The sequence below is a fragment of the Poecilia formosa genome, unplaced genomic scaffold (assembly GCF_000485575.1).
Source record: "Poecilia formosa unplaced genomic scaffold, Poecilia_formosa-5.1.2 Scaffold12, whole genome shotgun sequence".
In the NCBI taxonomy this organism is placed as follows: domain Eukaryota; kingdom Metazoa; phylum Chordata; class Actinopteri; order Cyprinodontiformes; family Poeciliidae; genus Poecilia; species Poecilia formosa.
In genome coordinates, this window is record NW_006799951.1 from 3,363,170 (window position 1) to 3,380,837 (window position 17,668).

At 42.0% G+C, this 17,668-nt stretch overlaps 1 protein-coding gene across 2 annotated transcripts in view; it reads left to right on the forward strand.

The window, feature by feature from the left end:
- Positions 1–509: 509 nt before the first annotated feature.
- dachc (dachshund c) overlaps positions 510–17,668 on the forward strand; it is a 32,752-nt gene continuing 15,593 nt past the window's right edge. The window contains exons 1-3 of one of the 2 annotated variants that reach the window (XM_007545400.2): positions 510–2,217; positions 12,420–12,529; positions 16,018–16,128. In XM_007545400.2, the coding sequence (XP_007545462.1) occupies positions 1,634–2,217; positions 12,420–12,529; positions 16,018–16,128 (805 nt within the window). In that variant the 5' untranslated portion in view covers positions 510–1,633. The remainder of the gene's footprint in view (positions 2,218–12,419; positions 12,530–16,017; positions 16,129–17,668) is intronic. The other variant, XM_016667982.1, reaches the window with a different exon arrangement.

A 17,668-nucleotide genomic window follows, 5' to 3' on the forward strand; every position in this document is an offset into this window, starting at 1 on the left:
CCAAATAATATGTGCTCACTGCAGTCCTTTTTCTCCTAAGCTCAGGTAAAATGGTTCTGCCTTTGTCTTTGGTTCAATTTTACACCTTGCAAATCTCCCCTGCCTTTCTGACTTTCTTCAAAATCCTCTAAAGTTTGTTTCTCCTCTTACTTCACATGAACACATTTTTTTCTTTCGCTAAACTTTCCAGTGGATACAGCATTCTTATCAGCCAGCTTTATTTTTAGCACTGACCTTTTGTGGCTTTACATAAAGTTCTGTTGGACAACAGTCAAGTCAGTCTTCCCTTTGATTATGTAAGCAACAATATGGCAATAATCACGATTCTGTATTTAAACAAATGCTGGCCTTATGAGAAATACGTATTTTAAGAGACAGCAAGCGAAAACAACCAACTGAGAGAAACACTTGAAGTATGTTACACTTCAAGTATAGTCACACTGTTTGTGAATATACAGAGTACATTCACATATGTGTGAATGTACATATGTGTTTCAGACTATGAAGAAAAATAACCACAGGAAATACAAAAGGCAGTTTTTAAATAGTGCTTTTATGCAAAACTATAATATAACTGCCCCTACAACCTCATAACTGCTTGCGTCACTCTTATCAGCAGGAAATGCATTTGAAATATGTCTTTATTCCAGTCACATTGTTAATGAATAACTACCATTAAAAACATGTTACAGTGGCAAAAAGTGAGAGGAAGAACAAGGTGTTTTGCCCAGAGTTTGGAAATTTGAAATACTGAAAAACTTTATTTTGTTTGTTCTTATTTATTACTTGGATCATACATTGGGCTATATTTAGATCCTGTAATTAATTTGGAGATTAATAATTATTAGATAAAGGACAGAGACAAGTACTTTCACACATAAATGGGTAGATTTTGAAGATCTTTCATTTTCATTTGAATTCAAAACTATTTCTCAGCTACTTTTTAGGTAGTCATTGAAAAAAACTTAAGTCTATGGAGTTGGGCATAAAAAATACAAATTGGCATTTGGCAGAAAACAACAACAACTGATTATTAGATTCTTGTTTCGAATTGCAACAAACCGAAACTGTTTCTCCATTTTTGTTTTTAAATTAAAGTTCTTGAGCGCCATATTGACTTTACATCATAAACACGGATGTGAGTTTTCAAAATGTAATCCATTTTACTTCCAATCATGATGCATTAATTAATCTTAAAGATTTAAGAGGATCTCTAGAAATGACATAAACACCCCGGATTGTATGCCAGAAGCATGTCAAGTCTCATCAGAGGCTTTAATGTGAAGGTGTGTTTTCTCATAAATAAGCTTATCAAAAGTTTAAGTAGGCTAATCTTTGCTCTCTCTCCCCCTCTCCTGTCTCTCACTGTCTAAGAATCAGCCCAGGCTCCTCCTCCTTATGATAATTTGACAGTAGCATCTCCACTGAGTCAAGCCTCGGCTCATTCTGATTCAATAATGTGATCTCCTTTCCACACACGGACCGTGTCTCCTCTCTTCTCTTTTTATTCCCCTCTCTTCCCAGAGACGCCCAATGCACATTCACGCTCCCAAACTTACTTTCCATAATAGTTGACTTGAACTTTTGCTTTTCTTTTTTTTTTTTTTTAAACTTGCGCTCTTTTTCACCGATAATGACTACCATGGCAACTCCTGCCACTCCGACTCTGCTTCCCGCTGCTCCACTCGGTCACCACCCGGTACCGAGCTCCGTCTCCCCGGCCACCAACTCTCCGCCACCCGCCGCCACCTCCGCCGCGTCCTCCCCGGCTCCACCGGTGGCGCACCCGGCGCTGCTTCACCAGTTCCGGGCGGACCTCCTGCTGCCCAACGGGACCCCGCTGAAGGGCGGCGGAACCCCGCTGTCCGCCGGGGCCAAGCCCGTGTACGCCACCGCGTCGCCCGTGGAGAGCACGCCGCAGAACAACGAGTGCAAGCTGGTGGAGGTGAAAGGGGCCAAGCTGGCCTCGTTCACGGTCAAAGGCACGGAGCTCATCTGTCTGCCGCAGGCTTTCGACGTGTTCCTCAAGCACCTGGTCGGCGGGCTCCACACCGTCTACACCAAGCTGAAGCGGCTGGACATTAGTCCGGTGGTGTGCAACGTGGAGCAGGTCCGGGTGCTGCGGGGGCTGGGAGCCATCCAGCCCGGGGTGAACCGGTGCAAACTCATCTCCAGGCAGGACTTCGAGACGCTCTTCAACGACTGCACCAATGCAAGGTGAGCTGGGGGAGGTGGAGGTGACGGCGGGGGCACACGGAGGGTTCATCCCGGTGTTGTTTAAAGTGCGACTGGTGCAGCAATGTTTATTTTTGTTTTTAACTCACCTCACTTTTAAAAAGCTGAAAGATAATGAGTTTAATTACTGTTCTTATTTGTGTTCATTTTCAACTTTTATTACCTTTTGTATGAGTTTGTCATGTCACTTTCCTCCCAGTTTGCCTAACCGCTCCCACTCGTTTTAATGTAAATGAGGCTCGTTGAAGGCCAAGTTTGTTATGTTATCGCTTACTGTTAATGGAGATAAAAGATTAGGATGCCAACAAATGTGTTTTGATGAACTTCGGAAGTTGAATTAGTAGATAAAAGACTCCAGGTTTAGTTTAATGATTTTCTGCCAGTTTTGTTAAATGCATTGGAAATAGGCAAGGGCCAGTGTTAGATAATCACAGTATCATCACGTTGGTTAAAATTAACTCTTTATGTAAAAACAATATAACTCGATGAAATCTTGTAAACTCCATTTATATTGTTGATTGTCAAAATTGTAAATATGATTTCTTCCATATTTATAGTTGGTTTTAAACATATTCAGGAACACTAGTTTTCAAACGTTATATCCATCCATCCATCCATTTTCTGAACACCCTTGTCCCTCAGTGGGGTCGGGAGGGGTGCTGGTCCCTATCTCCAGCTAACGTTCCGGGCGAGAGGCGGGGTACATCCTGGACAGGTCGCCAGTCTGTCGCAGTCAAACGTTATATTATGTTTTTATTTTGTTACTATTATCAGTTTCAAACGTTACAGTCAAAGCAGTGGACCCCCTGTATTCACGGGGCTAGGGGTCACAGCCGGGGTGAAAGCTAGCATCCGTGAATACTTAAGAGCCCCTTCAAAAATGCTTATATTTTAACAGTGGAAACACCAAATATGTTTTCATTTAGTTAATACGCAAAGTGAAAACCCATCTTAGCAGAACCGCAGGAGTTAAAATCCACTCATCTCCGTTCTTTTAGGAACAGCCAATCAGCGGCAAGAAAAATGAATGCCGCTCCTGGATTGGCTGCTTTGCAAGCGCCAACCAAAAGCCTGCCAAGTAGCATTACGCCTAGGACTTTCAGCTTCCACCTCATTTTCTTTGGAACATTTTTGACAAACTTTCCGAAAAATTAAAATAAATCCCAAAGCTTGTCAGATGGACATAGATGAAACATACTTGAAATTGCATTTGGATATTTAGTGGTTTTTATTGTGATGATGGTGAATGGTACAAAGTGAAAATGTATTCTCATTGTCTTTTTTTTTTTTTTTTGCTTTAACTAGTGCAGCTACACAGATTCCCCTTAAACAATCATGATATTGTGTTTGCAGACAAAATTAGAGTTAACAAGTTTATTCAAACTGACTAGTTCATAATAAGAAACGTCACAAAAGTTGCTGATTTTCATTACAGATTGTAATTTCAAGTCAGATTTAACTTAAGTAGGAAAGATGGGTGACAGTCCACAAATTTCCTCACCACGACATTTTATTGCAAGGAGAAATTGAACCAATCAAACCTCTTTCTCGGAGGCCCAAAATAAAGTTATAGGAGTCGTCTGTCAGCCAGCTGGCCAGCAGTGCACAGCAACACGTGTAGGAGAGACAGCGTTGCTTCATTCTCCAACACCGGCTTCTTTCATGTCATTTCACGAGAAGGACTTTAAACCCCTTGGAATGGTGTGAGGGCAGATCTTTGCTGTTTTGAGAGCGTAACTTTTTTTTTTTTTAAAACATTAGCATACCTTGATGCTGGTAACTGGTCCATGCCTACTTGCCTTACTTCTTCTCCTTCCAGGCCTGTAACTAATTACCATTTTATTGGATGATAAACGTCTTGATGGCTGCGGCGATGTTGGCGATAATGAATTTTTGTAATCCTAATAAGAAGGAAAAAAAAAACCCTACTCTCAAAAAGTTTGTCATGTTATCACTTACTGTTATCTCTGTCTCACTCTGACACACTCTCTCTTTGACACACTCTCACTTGCACACATTGAATCTGACACTGTCATTCTGAGAAATTGATTCTTCACAGAAATTAATTAATTTTCATTTGGCCCCAAGCGGCAGCTTAAATCAGGACAAGCTCACTCACTCACTCGCTGATCCCCTTCCTTTTCTCTCCTTCTCCCATCTTCCTTGCCTCCCTCTCTCCCTCCTTAATAACTTGCTGTCTTATCATATCAACACTCTTTAGCCCTGAGCATCAGAACAGAGGAGATGATTAAATGAATTCTCTGTATTTATGATGCGATTATGTAAATGAGGTGTTTTGCAGAACTCCGGTGGTGACCAACTGCATGGGTCATCAGTTCCAGCGTGGCGCAGAGATGTTTGGATAAAGGGGACTAAATTGGCTGGGATTTGTGGCTTCCCGGTGCCTCGGCCTGCTGTTGTGCAGACCACATGCTCGTGACAGCGTGAGCTTGAATCCAGAGGAGTTGTGGATTATCTCTGGTTTAGAGAACTCATATTGTTTGATGGTTAATCCTTGCTACTTGGAGCATGGATGATCCAATTTACACCTGCCATTAACTTTGGATGGAGGCCGCATCGAGATGTGCGCAGATGAACACGCGGAGGACGTGCGGAGCTCTTGCCTATTTCCGCAAACGTTCTCCTTGTTTTTTTTTTTTTTTTCCAAAACCGAAGCAAGAAGTTCGGAGACGAGCCTTAACTTGTGGATTAACCACCTGCTCTTAAGCTTTTGCAGCCCTCCAACCAAGACAAAAATCCGGATGTGTCTTCTTCTTCTGGTTGCTGCGGGATGTCTCCTGTGTCTGGTGTTAATGGGAGCGTTGTTATACAACCCCCCGAAAATACACAGCCGCTGCCGTCTCTAATTATCCACACAACACTCAAACAGCCTTTAGTTAATGAGATCTGAAAACATCACTCGTCTGAAATCTTCAAACAACTCGCCTGATTCTTTGTCTGAGGGCTTCAAATGTGCTGCGGTAGCCATTAGCATCAGTACCCCCACCACCGCCACCTCACCGAGTGCATTAGAAGTTTTTAAGTGATCCCTTGTGTGGATGGAGAGACGTACAGTAGCAGGTAAAAGAGAAAAAAAGTAGAACTCAAGACGGTTTGGGTCAAAGTCGGAAGGGAAGCCTAAAAGTTTCAAGAAGAGTCCCCGAGAATATGATGATGTGGCTTTCTGACAGACTCGCTCAGATTTCTGTTACTGATTAAGACAGACATCACTTATTATTTTCCAGTTCAGGATAAAGGTTGGGAAGAGACACAGCCGAGATGCCTGAGGGTTTTGCTAAATGTTTTTGGGTGCTTGTTTAATTATTGCTTCAAACACTCAGTGAATGTCAGAGCAAAGTGTGAGGCGCTTTGCTGTCCTTTGGACTAGATAAAGCGCTAAACAAGTACAGGCCATTTCCTATTTCTTCACTTTTTTCAGTATTGAAGCAAAGTCTCTGTTCAGAATTGTTTTACCTTCTTTTCTTTGTCCTGCCATGTTCACACACACACACGCACACACACACAGCCTGACCACTGACTCATCACACAATGAAGATGGGCCAACTTCACCCTCACTCCAGTTGTAATTCATGCATAGGTGGCGCAGAAACACACCCTCTTTCCTCGCCGTCTGCCGGCGCGCACCAACTCGCACGGTCACGCCTGCGTGTTTTGCTGGCTTTGCCGCTAAATGACATTAGTTCCACCGAGGGAACACGGCGTGTAGGAGGCAACCCGATCCGCCGTCCTTTGCTCGTCTCCCCCTCACAAAAGGAATTGTTTCATTCTCCATTTGGAGAGAGAGCACGCCAAACAAAGTCGCTCAGGTCAAACTGGGTGTATTCGTGACATGTATGTGTAGACATTATGTATGCAGTGTTAAAAATAGTCTTTCCTTCTGTGCATTACATTAAACTGTTCTGATGTACCGTGGAACAAGATCTCACTTTTTTTTTTTTTTTTTACAGAACAATATTTAAAGAGCAACACATGGGTTCTCTATTTGTGCTCGACAATCTTTTGCACACGACATGCTTAAGTTAAAGTTTCATTAAAAACGGATAAAGATGCAGTAAGATTTGCACAAAATCAACATCGCTGCTTCGGACCTACAGCAGTAGCGATGAAGCTTATTTTGATAACCGCAAATAAACTTTTTGGGATTTTGTGTGACACGTATGCTTAAGATCAGAGTTAGTTTGCTAAAAAAAAATAAAAAAAGAAGCAGACATGATGCTGCTGACACTTCTGTTGGATGTTCGTAATGAGTAATAAACATTTTTTATTGCGGCAGCACAAAATCCATTCAGACGGAGTGAATTTATTCAGCGGGGTTAAGTACCCAGTGTTAAGGAATACTTGCTGTTCTTTTAAAGAAAAACAGTAAATTGCATGAATGTTGGTAACCCAATCAGTTCCTACTATTGTAACTGATGCATTTCTTTCATTTTCTAGCTAATTTTCTTAAATTTACATGTTCTATGGAACGTGAGCTTGGTAGTCCATGACTTTCTGAGATACGGCTGACACGGACTTGAAACTTTATCACAATATTTTGCTGAATTTGTTGCGATAAAGTGTCGATAAAATATTGTTAAAAAAATCATAACTATCTTATTCTTATCATCTTTTTAGCAGTACATTTTTCTGAATACAGTCACTCAAATACAGAAGAATGTGCACCAAAAAAAGACCTGGCGCCTTATTCAACAGGTCTCTTCACCAATGTTGTTGAATGAAGTGGTGCAACTGCGTTTTGATTATATTTAGTCACATTTCCTTAAATATTGATGTTAATAAATGCTCATATGGAATCAACAGTGGAAGGAAGTAGTCCAGACACCCAAGGTAACAATCCAAACTGTATTGTAGCTTTACAAGCTTTACAAACATCATAATTCAATTCATAAATGCTTTATGAACTTTGTAACTCATCCAAGTTTCTTCAGAGTTGTTGTAGATGCTAATGGCCGTGGAAAAGAAAGGATCCCACATGTAAAGGTTGCAAAATGCTAACTTGGTGTGAAGCATATTCATTATATATGTAAAAGTACTTCATGCCCACTGCATGGTGGAGGATCTGTGAGGCTGTGGGACCTTATTTTAGAATGCATGGCATCATGAGAGCTTTGAAATAGCAGGCCATTGGGGAAAAAAGTTTCCTCTGCCAGGAAACTGTAAATGGGCTGTCATTAGCAGGATTGTGATCCAAAACATATGGCCAAACAGAAAAACAAATCCCCAGACTCAAATTTAATCTTTTCTATGGCCATCCCGGTCCCCCAACCAAAATCCTGCAGAAAACTTATGGGATCAGCTGAAGAGACGATCCAGGACTCTGACTGATCTAGAGAAATTGTGTTAAGTTCAAAGATCCCTTCATCTACTCTGTAGGCTCCAACCTTGATGTCCTGATGGCAAAAGAAACTTATGCAAAACGTTAGCAGCAGGAGTGTCAATAAATGTGCTACTGTTATTTGTTTTTTCTCTCTGATAAAAATGTTTACTCTGATGAAATGGTGGATTTTACACAATTTTATTTGAAGTATTTTGCATAACTTTTACCAGGGATGGAGGCAAATTTGTTCATGTCTGTGAAAATCTAGTAGCTTTGTACCGTTTCTTTGTTTTTCAGTGACGAAGTTTAGCCTTGCAACTTTCTGCAGCTGGTGTCCTGAGTATGTATACGTGTGCGTGTGCGCGTGTGTGTGTGTGTGGGTGGGTGTGTGTGGGTGGGTGTGTGTGTGTGTGTGTGTGTGTGTGGCAGGTCACATTCAGCAGTGTTGGGACAGAATCCAAGTTCAGATGCGTTCAAGTCTGGCTCAACTTTAACCTCAATGCTCTTTTGATGTTTTGTAGAGACGAGTGCGATGAGCTAAAGAGGGCCTCTCCGTCTCTTCTCCTGTGTCGGGTTTTAATGGAAAGCGCACACATGCTTTCACACACACACACACACACACACACACACACACCCACGCACACACGGTCCTGACATCGTCCTGACCCTGGAATGCGGTGAAGGAATGCCCAACAGTATCGGGTTAGGGGATCTGAATTTTTTTGCCGCGATCAAACGTCCTGTGTTAGCTTCTTTCATGACATCAACACACACAGGCTAATAGTGATGCATCAAGTTTTTTATTTTTATTTTTATTTATTTATCACAACATCAATCTCTCCCTCTCTTTTCTCCAACCTGGAACATAAGTCTTCCTGCGACGTTATGATTTATCAAACCGGACCGTGACTGCGAATACAAACCCGTGTGATAAACACAGATTGAAAGGATGGGAGCTGTAAACCGCTGCTAATGTATTCCAAACAAAATCCTGTTTGAGCAAGTTCTCCCTTTTCTCTCCCCGTGCTCTCTCACATAAACACACAGCTGCTACCTATCACCACCTCAGTCCCTCCAAGCCAGTAGCTGTTCCACTGTTTTGACTGTAACACTTCCTCTTCTTTCATTACTTTTCTTGACTCTGAGTGTGTGTGTGTGTGTGTGTGTGTGTGTGTGTGTGGTGTGTGTGTGCAAAGAGCAGAGAGATCTGTCATCTTGGTTGTGTTTTTGTTTCTATTCCACCTGTGCTAAGCTCCAGCTGCCATGTTTGGCGTTTCATGTTTCAGGTAACACACTCCGGAGAAGAAGCTCTGAGGGCAGAACTCGATGTGCAGGTTACCTTCCTATCCCTAAAAAAAAATAAAAAAAAAATGTGTGTGTTCATGTGTGGCCACAGTGTTGGCATGAAGGAGGACGTCTGGGTGAGATTTTAATTAAAGTTTGAGACAAAGAGGTCATAAGCCATACACCCCCTCCTCTACACACACACACACACACACACACACACACATCCACACACAATGAACTGTTTTCTCTCTTCAACCCCCCCCTCCCCACCGCTCCCTCCCTCCTCTCCCTCATTCCATCCCCTCAGCTTGATGACTTTTCCATGAAAGGCTTTTTCATTAATCCTACCTCAGGGAACCGGTGCTCTCCAACCTCTCACACACACGCAAACACGCATGCATGCACAACACACACATAAGACCTCCCTCTGTGGGTCACTTTGATGTATCAACGTACTTGCAGACTAAACACAAAATTAGGTTCCAGTTCTTTATGCCCCTTAAAAATGCAACATATACAAAGGCGCAGACAACGCACCCACCCACCGACAACACACACATGGAGATGCGCACACTGGCACACACACACACACACACACACACTTAGAGAGGCCATTAATTAGTGAGTGCAAATAAACAGTAGTAAGGGAAAGGGAAGCGGCTGCAGCAAAAAACAAGGCAGGCTCTGGTCTCTGTGCGTTTTATTTCCCCCTGCTGATCTTCACTTCTGCATCTGTGTGCGTTTGTGTGAATTTGACATGTTTCAACATCAGTTCCTGTCCAACTGTGTTGCTTTACCTCCAAACATGAAACCCAAAAATACATTTCCTGCTTTTGTTGAGCTCAGTGTGATGCTGAAAACAAATATTTGAAATTCTAAGCACCACACACACACACACACACACACACACACACACACACACACATTCACACAGATAGTCACAACTGTATCCCTCAGATATAGATTTGGAAGTTCAAGTCTTTTTTTTTTTTTTTGAGTTTCCCCCCCAAAAATTGGCCATAGTAAATGTTGTGCTAACCACTACAGCCTTTGATGGAAAGGTTATTACGGAAGACTTTAGATTTTTAAATTTGTCTTTTTGCATGTTTCCCAGGAAAAGACCACTTAAGTTGTTAAACAGCTTTTATACATAGTATTATTCAAAGTAACTTTTGGAAAATTATAGGAAAAGATGTCAAACGTACATCAAATGCATCAAAATGTCATAAAAATGAAAACATGACATAAGACAGAGCAAAAAAAAAAAGCCAAAGAGTAGCATACACTCTCTGTATATCTCAGGCTTTTAGAAAAATATTACTTTAATTTAGCAGTTTTTCTCAATCTGCATCTGATTTATTTGGGTGCAGAAAGAAGCCGGCTGCTAAGGGATTATTGGTTTGTTTGGAGACGTTTCATCAGAGGAACAAACTGGCCCTAAAACCGACTTCAGATAAATTGTATCACAGTAAATCTGCTCCGTTTTATTCTACTGTGGTTTCAAACTTTTCCCTTATCACCTCTAGTATCCTGGAATTAGCAAAGTTAGCAGCCGTCTGAAAATCTCTGAGTGAAGATCTGCTCTCCTTAGGGAATGAGATGCACTGATCGCTCATCAAAGTATCGGAATTGACTAGTTTTTATTTCTAATTGAAATCAATTGAAGGTATTGTTTTGCTACATAAATGTGAATCATCTTATATTCTGCTGCACATTTTTTCCTCTTTTGTATTTTCACCTTAGAATAAAAAATAAATTAGAATTTGTGAAGTTTGGGATTAGCAGATCAGACCTAAAAAATTAAATAAAAATAAAAATCTGTACCAGCCTGCAGAAGCCTGATTGGTGCATTCCTACCACTTGTTTCTAGCCTTGGTGCATTTTACATTTATCAATGCCAGACACGCTAATTGTGCTAAAAGTAGCAAAACTCTTCATGTTAAAAATGGACCAATCACAACAGGGAAGCTGGAAAGAAATATTCTGAATGTTCTTAGTTGTAGTTTTCCAAAGCTGAATCGGAATCTACTAAAACTGTAAGGGGGAGGTCAAAGCTTTACAAAAACCAGCCACAAATCTCTCGTTGCTCACTCTCTAGCTTCTTTTTTTTTTTTTTTTTGTCCTCACTATATTTACATGCATCTGTGTGCGTGTCGCTCCCTGTGCTCCTGTTAGTGTGAGTGTGGGTGTGTGTTTCTGTGAGATATCTGATGTCAGCTGTCACATCCCAGTCGGTCTGGGCCTATAATAAGAGACAATAATAACAACTCATTAAAACCGAGGGCAGGAACTGTGGAGCTCATCGGCTCATCAAATTAACCTTTGAACACTTCATACACACGCACGCACGCACGCACGCACACACACACACACACACACACAGATGCACACACACACATATTCCAGCTACCTGTTTTTTCTCCCAGAGTTTGTGGCTACACATTCTTTCTCCCTGTCTTTTTGTGTCTCTTCATCTACCCCCTCTCAGCCAGTGGGTGTGTCAACAGGGGATTGGTCCTTTCTGCTGGGTAATTGATGAATTATATGCAACATGCAAATGAGGCGCCATTAATCTCCTGACTGACAGCTTCGTTTATGGGGCCTTAATGACGGCTGGATTAGATTCTAATTAAAATCTGCTCAAAGACACCCCACGCTAGGAAGCTGCTGCTTCTAGTCTATCTCTGCTTATTCCCCCTCCTCACCCTTCTCTTTTGCACCTTTTTTTTTAACTTTTATGTACTTTCTCTTTTTATGTCCCTCTTCATCTTTCTGTCTCACTTTCACTCCTCTTTAACTTTGCTCTTCACTCAGGTTTCACTCCCTTCTCCGTCGTTTTCTTCCTCCTCCTCCTCTTCCACCTTCTTCTTTTGCTCACTGTCTTTTAATATCGTGCAGCCTCAGACAGACGCACAGATTGCTGTTGTGTCAAGCTGCTGTGAAACGGAGATGAGGTACGCTGGTTGTCATTAGGCCTGATGTGGCCCGTGTCATTTCCACTGTCAGGACATTCACACCGTTTAGTCAGAGCCCGAGTGATGTCTGACAGCTTTGCACGTACTTCCTCCAGGATTGATCGAGCGCGGTCCTGCTCCGTCAAGCCTCGCACGCGAACGCACAAGAAAACCGCGTGCGTCTCGCCTCGTACTTACAGCTGTTGTCGAGCAAACTTGTGACATGACGGGGGGCAAAGACGGGGGGGAAAGGAAAAGGGGAAACGAACGGCTAAACGAGGAGAGGACTGAAGGGGAAGGAGGCGGGCGAGCGCATTTAATAAGCAAACAAATGAATGAGTAAGCTGAACAGTAATGAGGTGCTTTATGGAGGCCATAGGGAAACTCCTTTTCTGCTTGCTCGTATCCACAGGGAGGTCAGATTTGCTGTACAGCAGCCTTCCTGGAGGCGCTCATGTTTCAGTGTTTTTGCTTGTTGACACTTCAGCAGGATCAGAGGTTTACAGACTTGAAGGACACTTTAGTCTAGCTGGGCCACCCATCTCAGTCCCAGCATGGAGAGCGGCCTAATGACTAACGCCAGCGCTGTGTTTTTCTGCCTGCAGCTCGAGGCCTGGACGACCGCCCAAGAGGCTGCAGAGTGCGACAGAGGGCGGGACGCACCACATGCTGTCTCACGGCGGTCTGATGCACGCTGGGATCATGCCTCCTGCAGGTGACCACCCATGCCTCGGCGTGCTCACGCTTTACATACATGAGCTGTGGAAACAATATCAGTGCAGGGGGGGTAAGAATAGCTTGACTGATCACTCTGTTTTTAATATAAAAAATGACAAATTTTGGAAAGTATTGGTAAAAAAAAAAAACAGTACTCAGGTATTTCTGTCATGTTTGACTCTGATCATGAATCTATCAGTGACACATCAAAGCTTTTGCATGGAAAGAGTGCTTGTTTTATTCATAGTATTTATAAGTTGAGAAAAATTAGCTAATTAAAAAGGACATAACAATAAGATAGGCATGTTGCCGTTGGTGACCTGAGCTTCCTTCTGAAGTTACTGCTGTGCACTGCAGAGCAGCTGGCTTAAAGAAAGCTCCTAAACATCAAGCTACAATCTGCATTTTCAGTGAAGGAGCTGACTGCTGGATGGCAACCTCAGCAGACAGCCTGACTAATCAACCAGCTCTTATCAGCTTGGTGTACTTATTTACTCTGCAATGATGACGGTCTGATATTCCTGACCTAACTGTGATTGAAATTCAAAATAACTATAAGTAGGCAATTGATTGTAACAAATGTGTTGTTTTACCGGCAGCACAGGTAATCAGTGCTTGTTAGAGTCCGGTGTCAACATCTGCTACCGTAAGACTCCGTCCAACTGGTTGAATATTACATTGGCGTGAAAAACACAGGTTTATAACACCTGGAATATATTAGACAACAGTTATTGAGATCCAAACAGTCCGTTGAGGTATGAATATTGCACACACTGGTATTGTAATGCCGATATGTCCGACATGTTTACGATATATTCATATATCATGAAACTGTGGTATCTGTCCTCGGGTTTATCATGATGTGAGAATCTTATATTACCCAATGCTTAGAAGAATGTCTATAAAAAAAGAGATAAAATACATTCACACCTAAATTTTTGAAGATGAAAATATAGCCTTTTATAATATTTTGTGATGTACCTTTAACAGATTACAGAGCAGCAGATTACTTCAATGTGCAGCGAGGATGACTTTCACGACAAATAAATATAATGAACATTTTACATATCTTCAAATTCCGCATCAATTTTTCTAATTCATCAGAAAGTCAGTCTCTACTAGCTTTACTACCTAAACTCTGCATCATGTCTGGGGATAAAGGGCAATGAAAGTTCAACTAACAGGCCAGATATATTATTATGAATGCATGGCACTTGAAATTTAATAGCCTACCAAATATTGCATCCAAGCAGTCTGTTGGAGTTACAGCTCTGCACACATGGACTTTGCAATTGTGATTGCAATTCAATATTCTAATACCTGCCACTTAAATACGCTGTAAAAAACAAACAACAAAAAAATACAAAATTAATTTCACAGTTTTTGTAAATCTAAAAATGTTGACTTTATTTTTTCTTTAGAAAGTTTAGCAGTTAGTCACAGTAGAAATTAGACCTGGTCATATTAAGAAATCGATATACCAATGCACGTCATTTGAAATATAATAGCCTGCAACTCTTCAAATACTTAACAGAAAGTTTCAAAATATCTCCAAAGTTAAATCAGTATTCAAATTATTATTATTTTTTTTAAAACCAAGCTCTCATATCAACGGCAGTATTCTTAGAGTTATTCTTCTGAAAGCGTTCAAATTCTGCTCTAATATTAGCTGCAAGAGAAAACATGTTGCTCGACGTCCCTGCTTCTACAGACATGACACAGACTGAGGAGGTTTTCACTCTTTATTTTCATAATGACACATTTTTACCCATCATCAATCGCACGAAGGGGTGGGGATCCCGGGAGGCGACCGGTGAGTTGATGAATAAAATTAGCATACAGACTGCTGAGTGCTGACAAGTCAGAAACAACTTGCAAACTTGGCGGGCTTCGTTTCCTCGTCTTAAAAAGTGTGCAAATTTGAGTAAGTATCCTTGCCTGCAGAACTTTAGATATATAATTGCGTACAATTATATTTGAACCTTGTTGTCATTGCAAGTTAATGTATGTCTTTACATCCTTTCGAACAATAGAATCTTTAAATGTAAGTATTTTGTTGCCATGGTTTAACACAATGCAGCTTGTGTTTTTGTTTATTATAACTTCTGTGTGTGTGTCTGTATGTGTGTGCGCTTGTGTGCGTGTGTGTATGTGTGTTGGAAAAGCACAGAGAAAAGGGAGAGAAAAGTAATTGTTGGCACCTCACCGCTCTCAAAGTTGCCCTTGGCTTTGTGCTCTTCACTGAAACCTGATCTTTTCATTCCCCGCCTCAAAAGAAGCCATTTTCTATTAGCCTCCACTTCCTCTCACTGTTCAAAGGTGCTCCAGTGTGTGTGTGCGTGTGTGTGTGTGTGTGTGTTTTTGCGTGAACGCTCGAGAGCATCTTTCTCAGTGGGGGAAAAAAAAAGAGCCTTTTTTTTCCACCAAAGAAGAGGGCACGGCGGCAATGTCAGCGCCACTGATTAGAACTGGCCACATGAGAGGGGAGAAGGAGACGGGGAGAGCGAGGACATTTGAGCGTAAAAGGCAGGAAAGATCTTTGATGTCACCCTCCTTAGTCGCCGTTTCTCGCCTTCATGTGCTCGCGAGTGCGCACGCACACAGCAGCGCGGTGGCTCACGTCCCGCTGTGATGCTGACATTTGAAAAGGTAAAGTAAGGAGAAGGGATGGGGACGAGAGGGCAGGGAAGAGAGGGGGAAAAGGAGATGAGAGGGGAAGAGCAAACTGTCCGCTGCAGACGTCTATTATCTGAGAGGACGGGGCGGGATCAAGAACACGACGGTCAACTTGGTTGCCAATGTTTAGACGGATCAGGAAATTAAGACTCGCGGCTTGTTTGTGTTTCCTCCGTTCGTGTTTGCACAGTTGTGTGCTTCGTCCTGACTTTAATAATTCACCATGTTTGTCTGCATTAGCGCAACAGATATTTAATTTTCTATTTTCAAGGCAGCTCTGAAAGGGAGGGGGGGTCAAGCTGCGCTCCGAGGTTCAAGCCATAAATTAAAATGTGCCTCGGCCCTCCCCACTCCCCCACTTTCGCCACATTTTGTCGCTCTCTATTACAGATTATTCGAAAGTGCACCACCTCTATTAAGAGGCATCTTCACCTCCTGTCTCCTGCTTCGGATTCTTTTATTCTGACAAAGAGGGCCTCTGTGGTTTAAAGGTGGAGCTCCCGCTGCTGTTTGGTGTCGCCCTGCACTCTCTGCTGTGGGATGTGATAGCGTTGTGTGGGTGAGATGAATGTCTTGGCCTGTTTCTATCTCTGCTGATTCCCTGGCAGGCTAAATGGCCGGTGCAGTGGTGCAGTCAGAATGAATGGCTGGCCTCTGTCTTCCCCTGACAACCTCCAGCCTACCAACTGCTCTAATCCTCCACTGGGGGCCATTGATCTGGCTCTTATTGATTCTTTTTGCTTTCTTTCTTTGCCCTCCCCTCTCCCTTCTCTCCTCCTCTCGCTATATATCTGTTTCTCTCTCTCTCAGATCTTTCTGCGCTGGCCAAAAAGATCAAGCTGGAGGCGATGGCAGGTTACCATAGTAGTCAGCAACATAGTGGGCCAAACGGAGAGAATGGTGACCACAACGCTGGTCTGGGTAAGCTGTAACTTTCTTTTCTTTATTTATTGTTTTCTTATCTGCCCACAAACACACACACACACACACACACGTGTGCAAAATGTGTAATTACAGCTGTGTAACACGTTTCTCAGTTGTTGTCGATACACACCTGTGATACCCCCGTCAATACAAATTGAGCAGCTGTGGCGCTGCTGAATTGAGCTGATTAGGGCCAGGATGTGACATCGCCTCTCCTCTTTGTTTCCTTTGACGAAACAGTAGAAAGCAAAATAGTTCGGCGAGGGGCCAGTTCTACCAATAAAAATGAGGTCGTCCAAACAGCTTGGAATTACAAAGCAGGTTCTGCTTGCATGTGTTTCTTACTCACCTTGTGGAGTTCAGCATGATTCAGGTGTGTTTTGTGAAAATATAGATTCTCCAGCCAACAGGCTCAAGTGCTTTTGGCAACAAATTATTCCGATGTGTTAATCATCACACCAAGAGCATGCAGACTTTAATAACCGAGAGGCAGAGGCCTGTGTGAGAGTCACACAGTAAGATGAACTGAACATTGTCCGTCTTGAACGGTTTTTTATATTGGTGACGGAAAACACCTGATTGCCATCCGCCATTTTGATAGCTGACCACTTGGTGCAGGCTCACAGACATTTTCAACTTTACACACACATCATAAAAGTAACTAAATCAATCAATAAAAAAAAAAATTGCCAACTTGGACTGCATTAAATGCATCTTGTTTTCCGGGAGCTCAGCACATTGAAGAGTGATTGACAGGAGCTCCTCAGGTGCAGCTGAATCACTGCTATGGGATTTCCTTCCACTGAAGCAGGGGCTAGTGGGATCATGAAACCCCACATTCAGAGAGTCTTGCCAACTTCTGATCACTTCATTTGATGAAATATTCCCTGTTTTGAGAAATTTGGCTGATGCGGCACTTATCAGTGTGGCAGAAGAGCTCTGGTTCTTCCTCTAGATCAACATCAACAACTTCCAGCTGGTGAGCTAAAGAGTGCAATGTTGGCGTTTTGCAAAGCAGCCAATCTAGGAGCATCATTTATATTCTTTGGCAATGATTGGCCAAAGATCAAGCAATGAAAATGTGATTGTTTCTTTACTACCAGTTTATCGGACGGTAAAGGAAGACAGTAGAGGGTCTCAAGTCTTCCCTCTACCTTGATTACCAATTGAACCACTCAATGTAAACTGATCTGTTTTCTGTATCTTGAAGATGTGAATACTAAACATAGTTTAATTAAAATCAGGAACTTGGAGAGTCATTGCTTTTAACTTCATGGATTTGCACAAACTTGAAAAATTTGGTATTTCTTAATCAGTGTGAAAAAAGTAAACAGAGTGGTGAAATATTGTATTTTCTAAACTTATTTTTCTTATTAGAATACAAACACCTAATAGACTACTCAGAAAAACAAATGGACTTTACATTGGAACGTATTTACATTTTACACTTTCCCATCTATATTTTGTTTCTTCACTCACTGGATGCAAACTCAGCCAAAAACAAATTAAAGACATATATTCTTGCCAGGACTTTTTC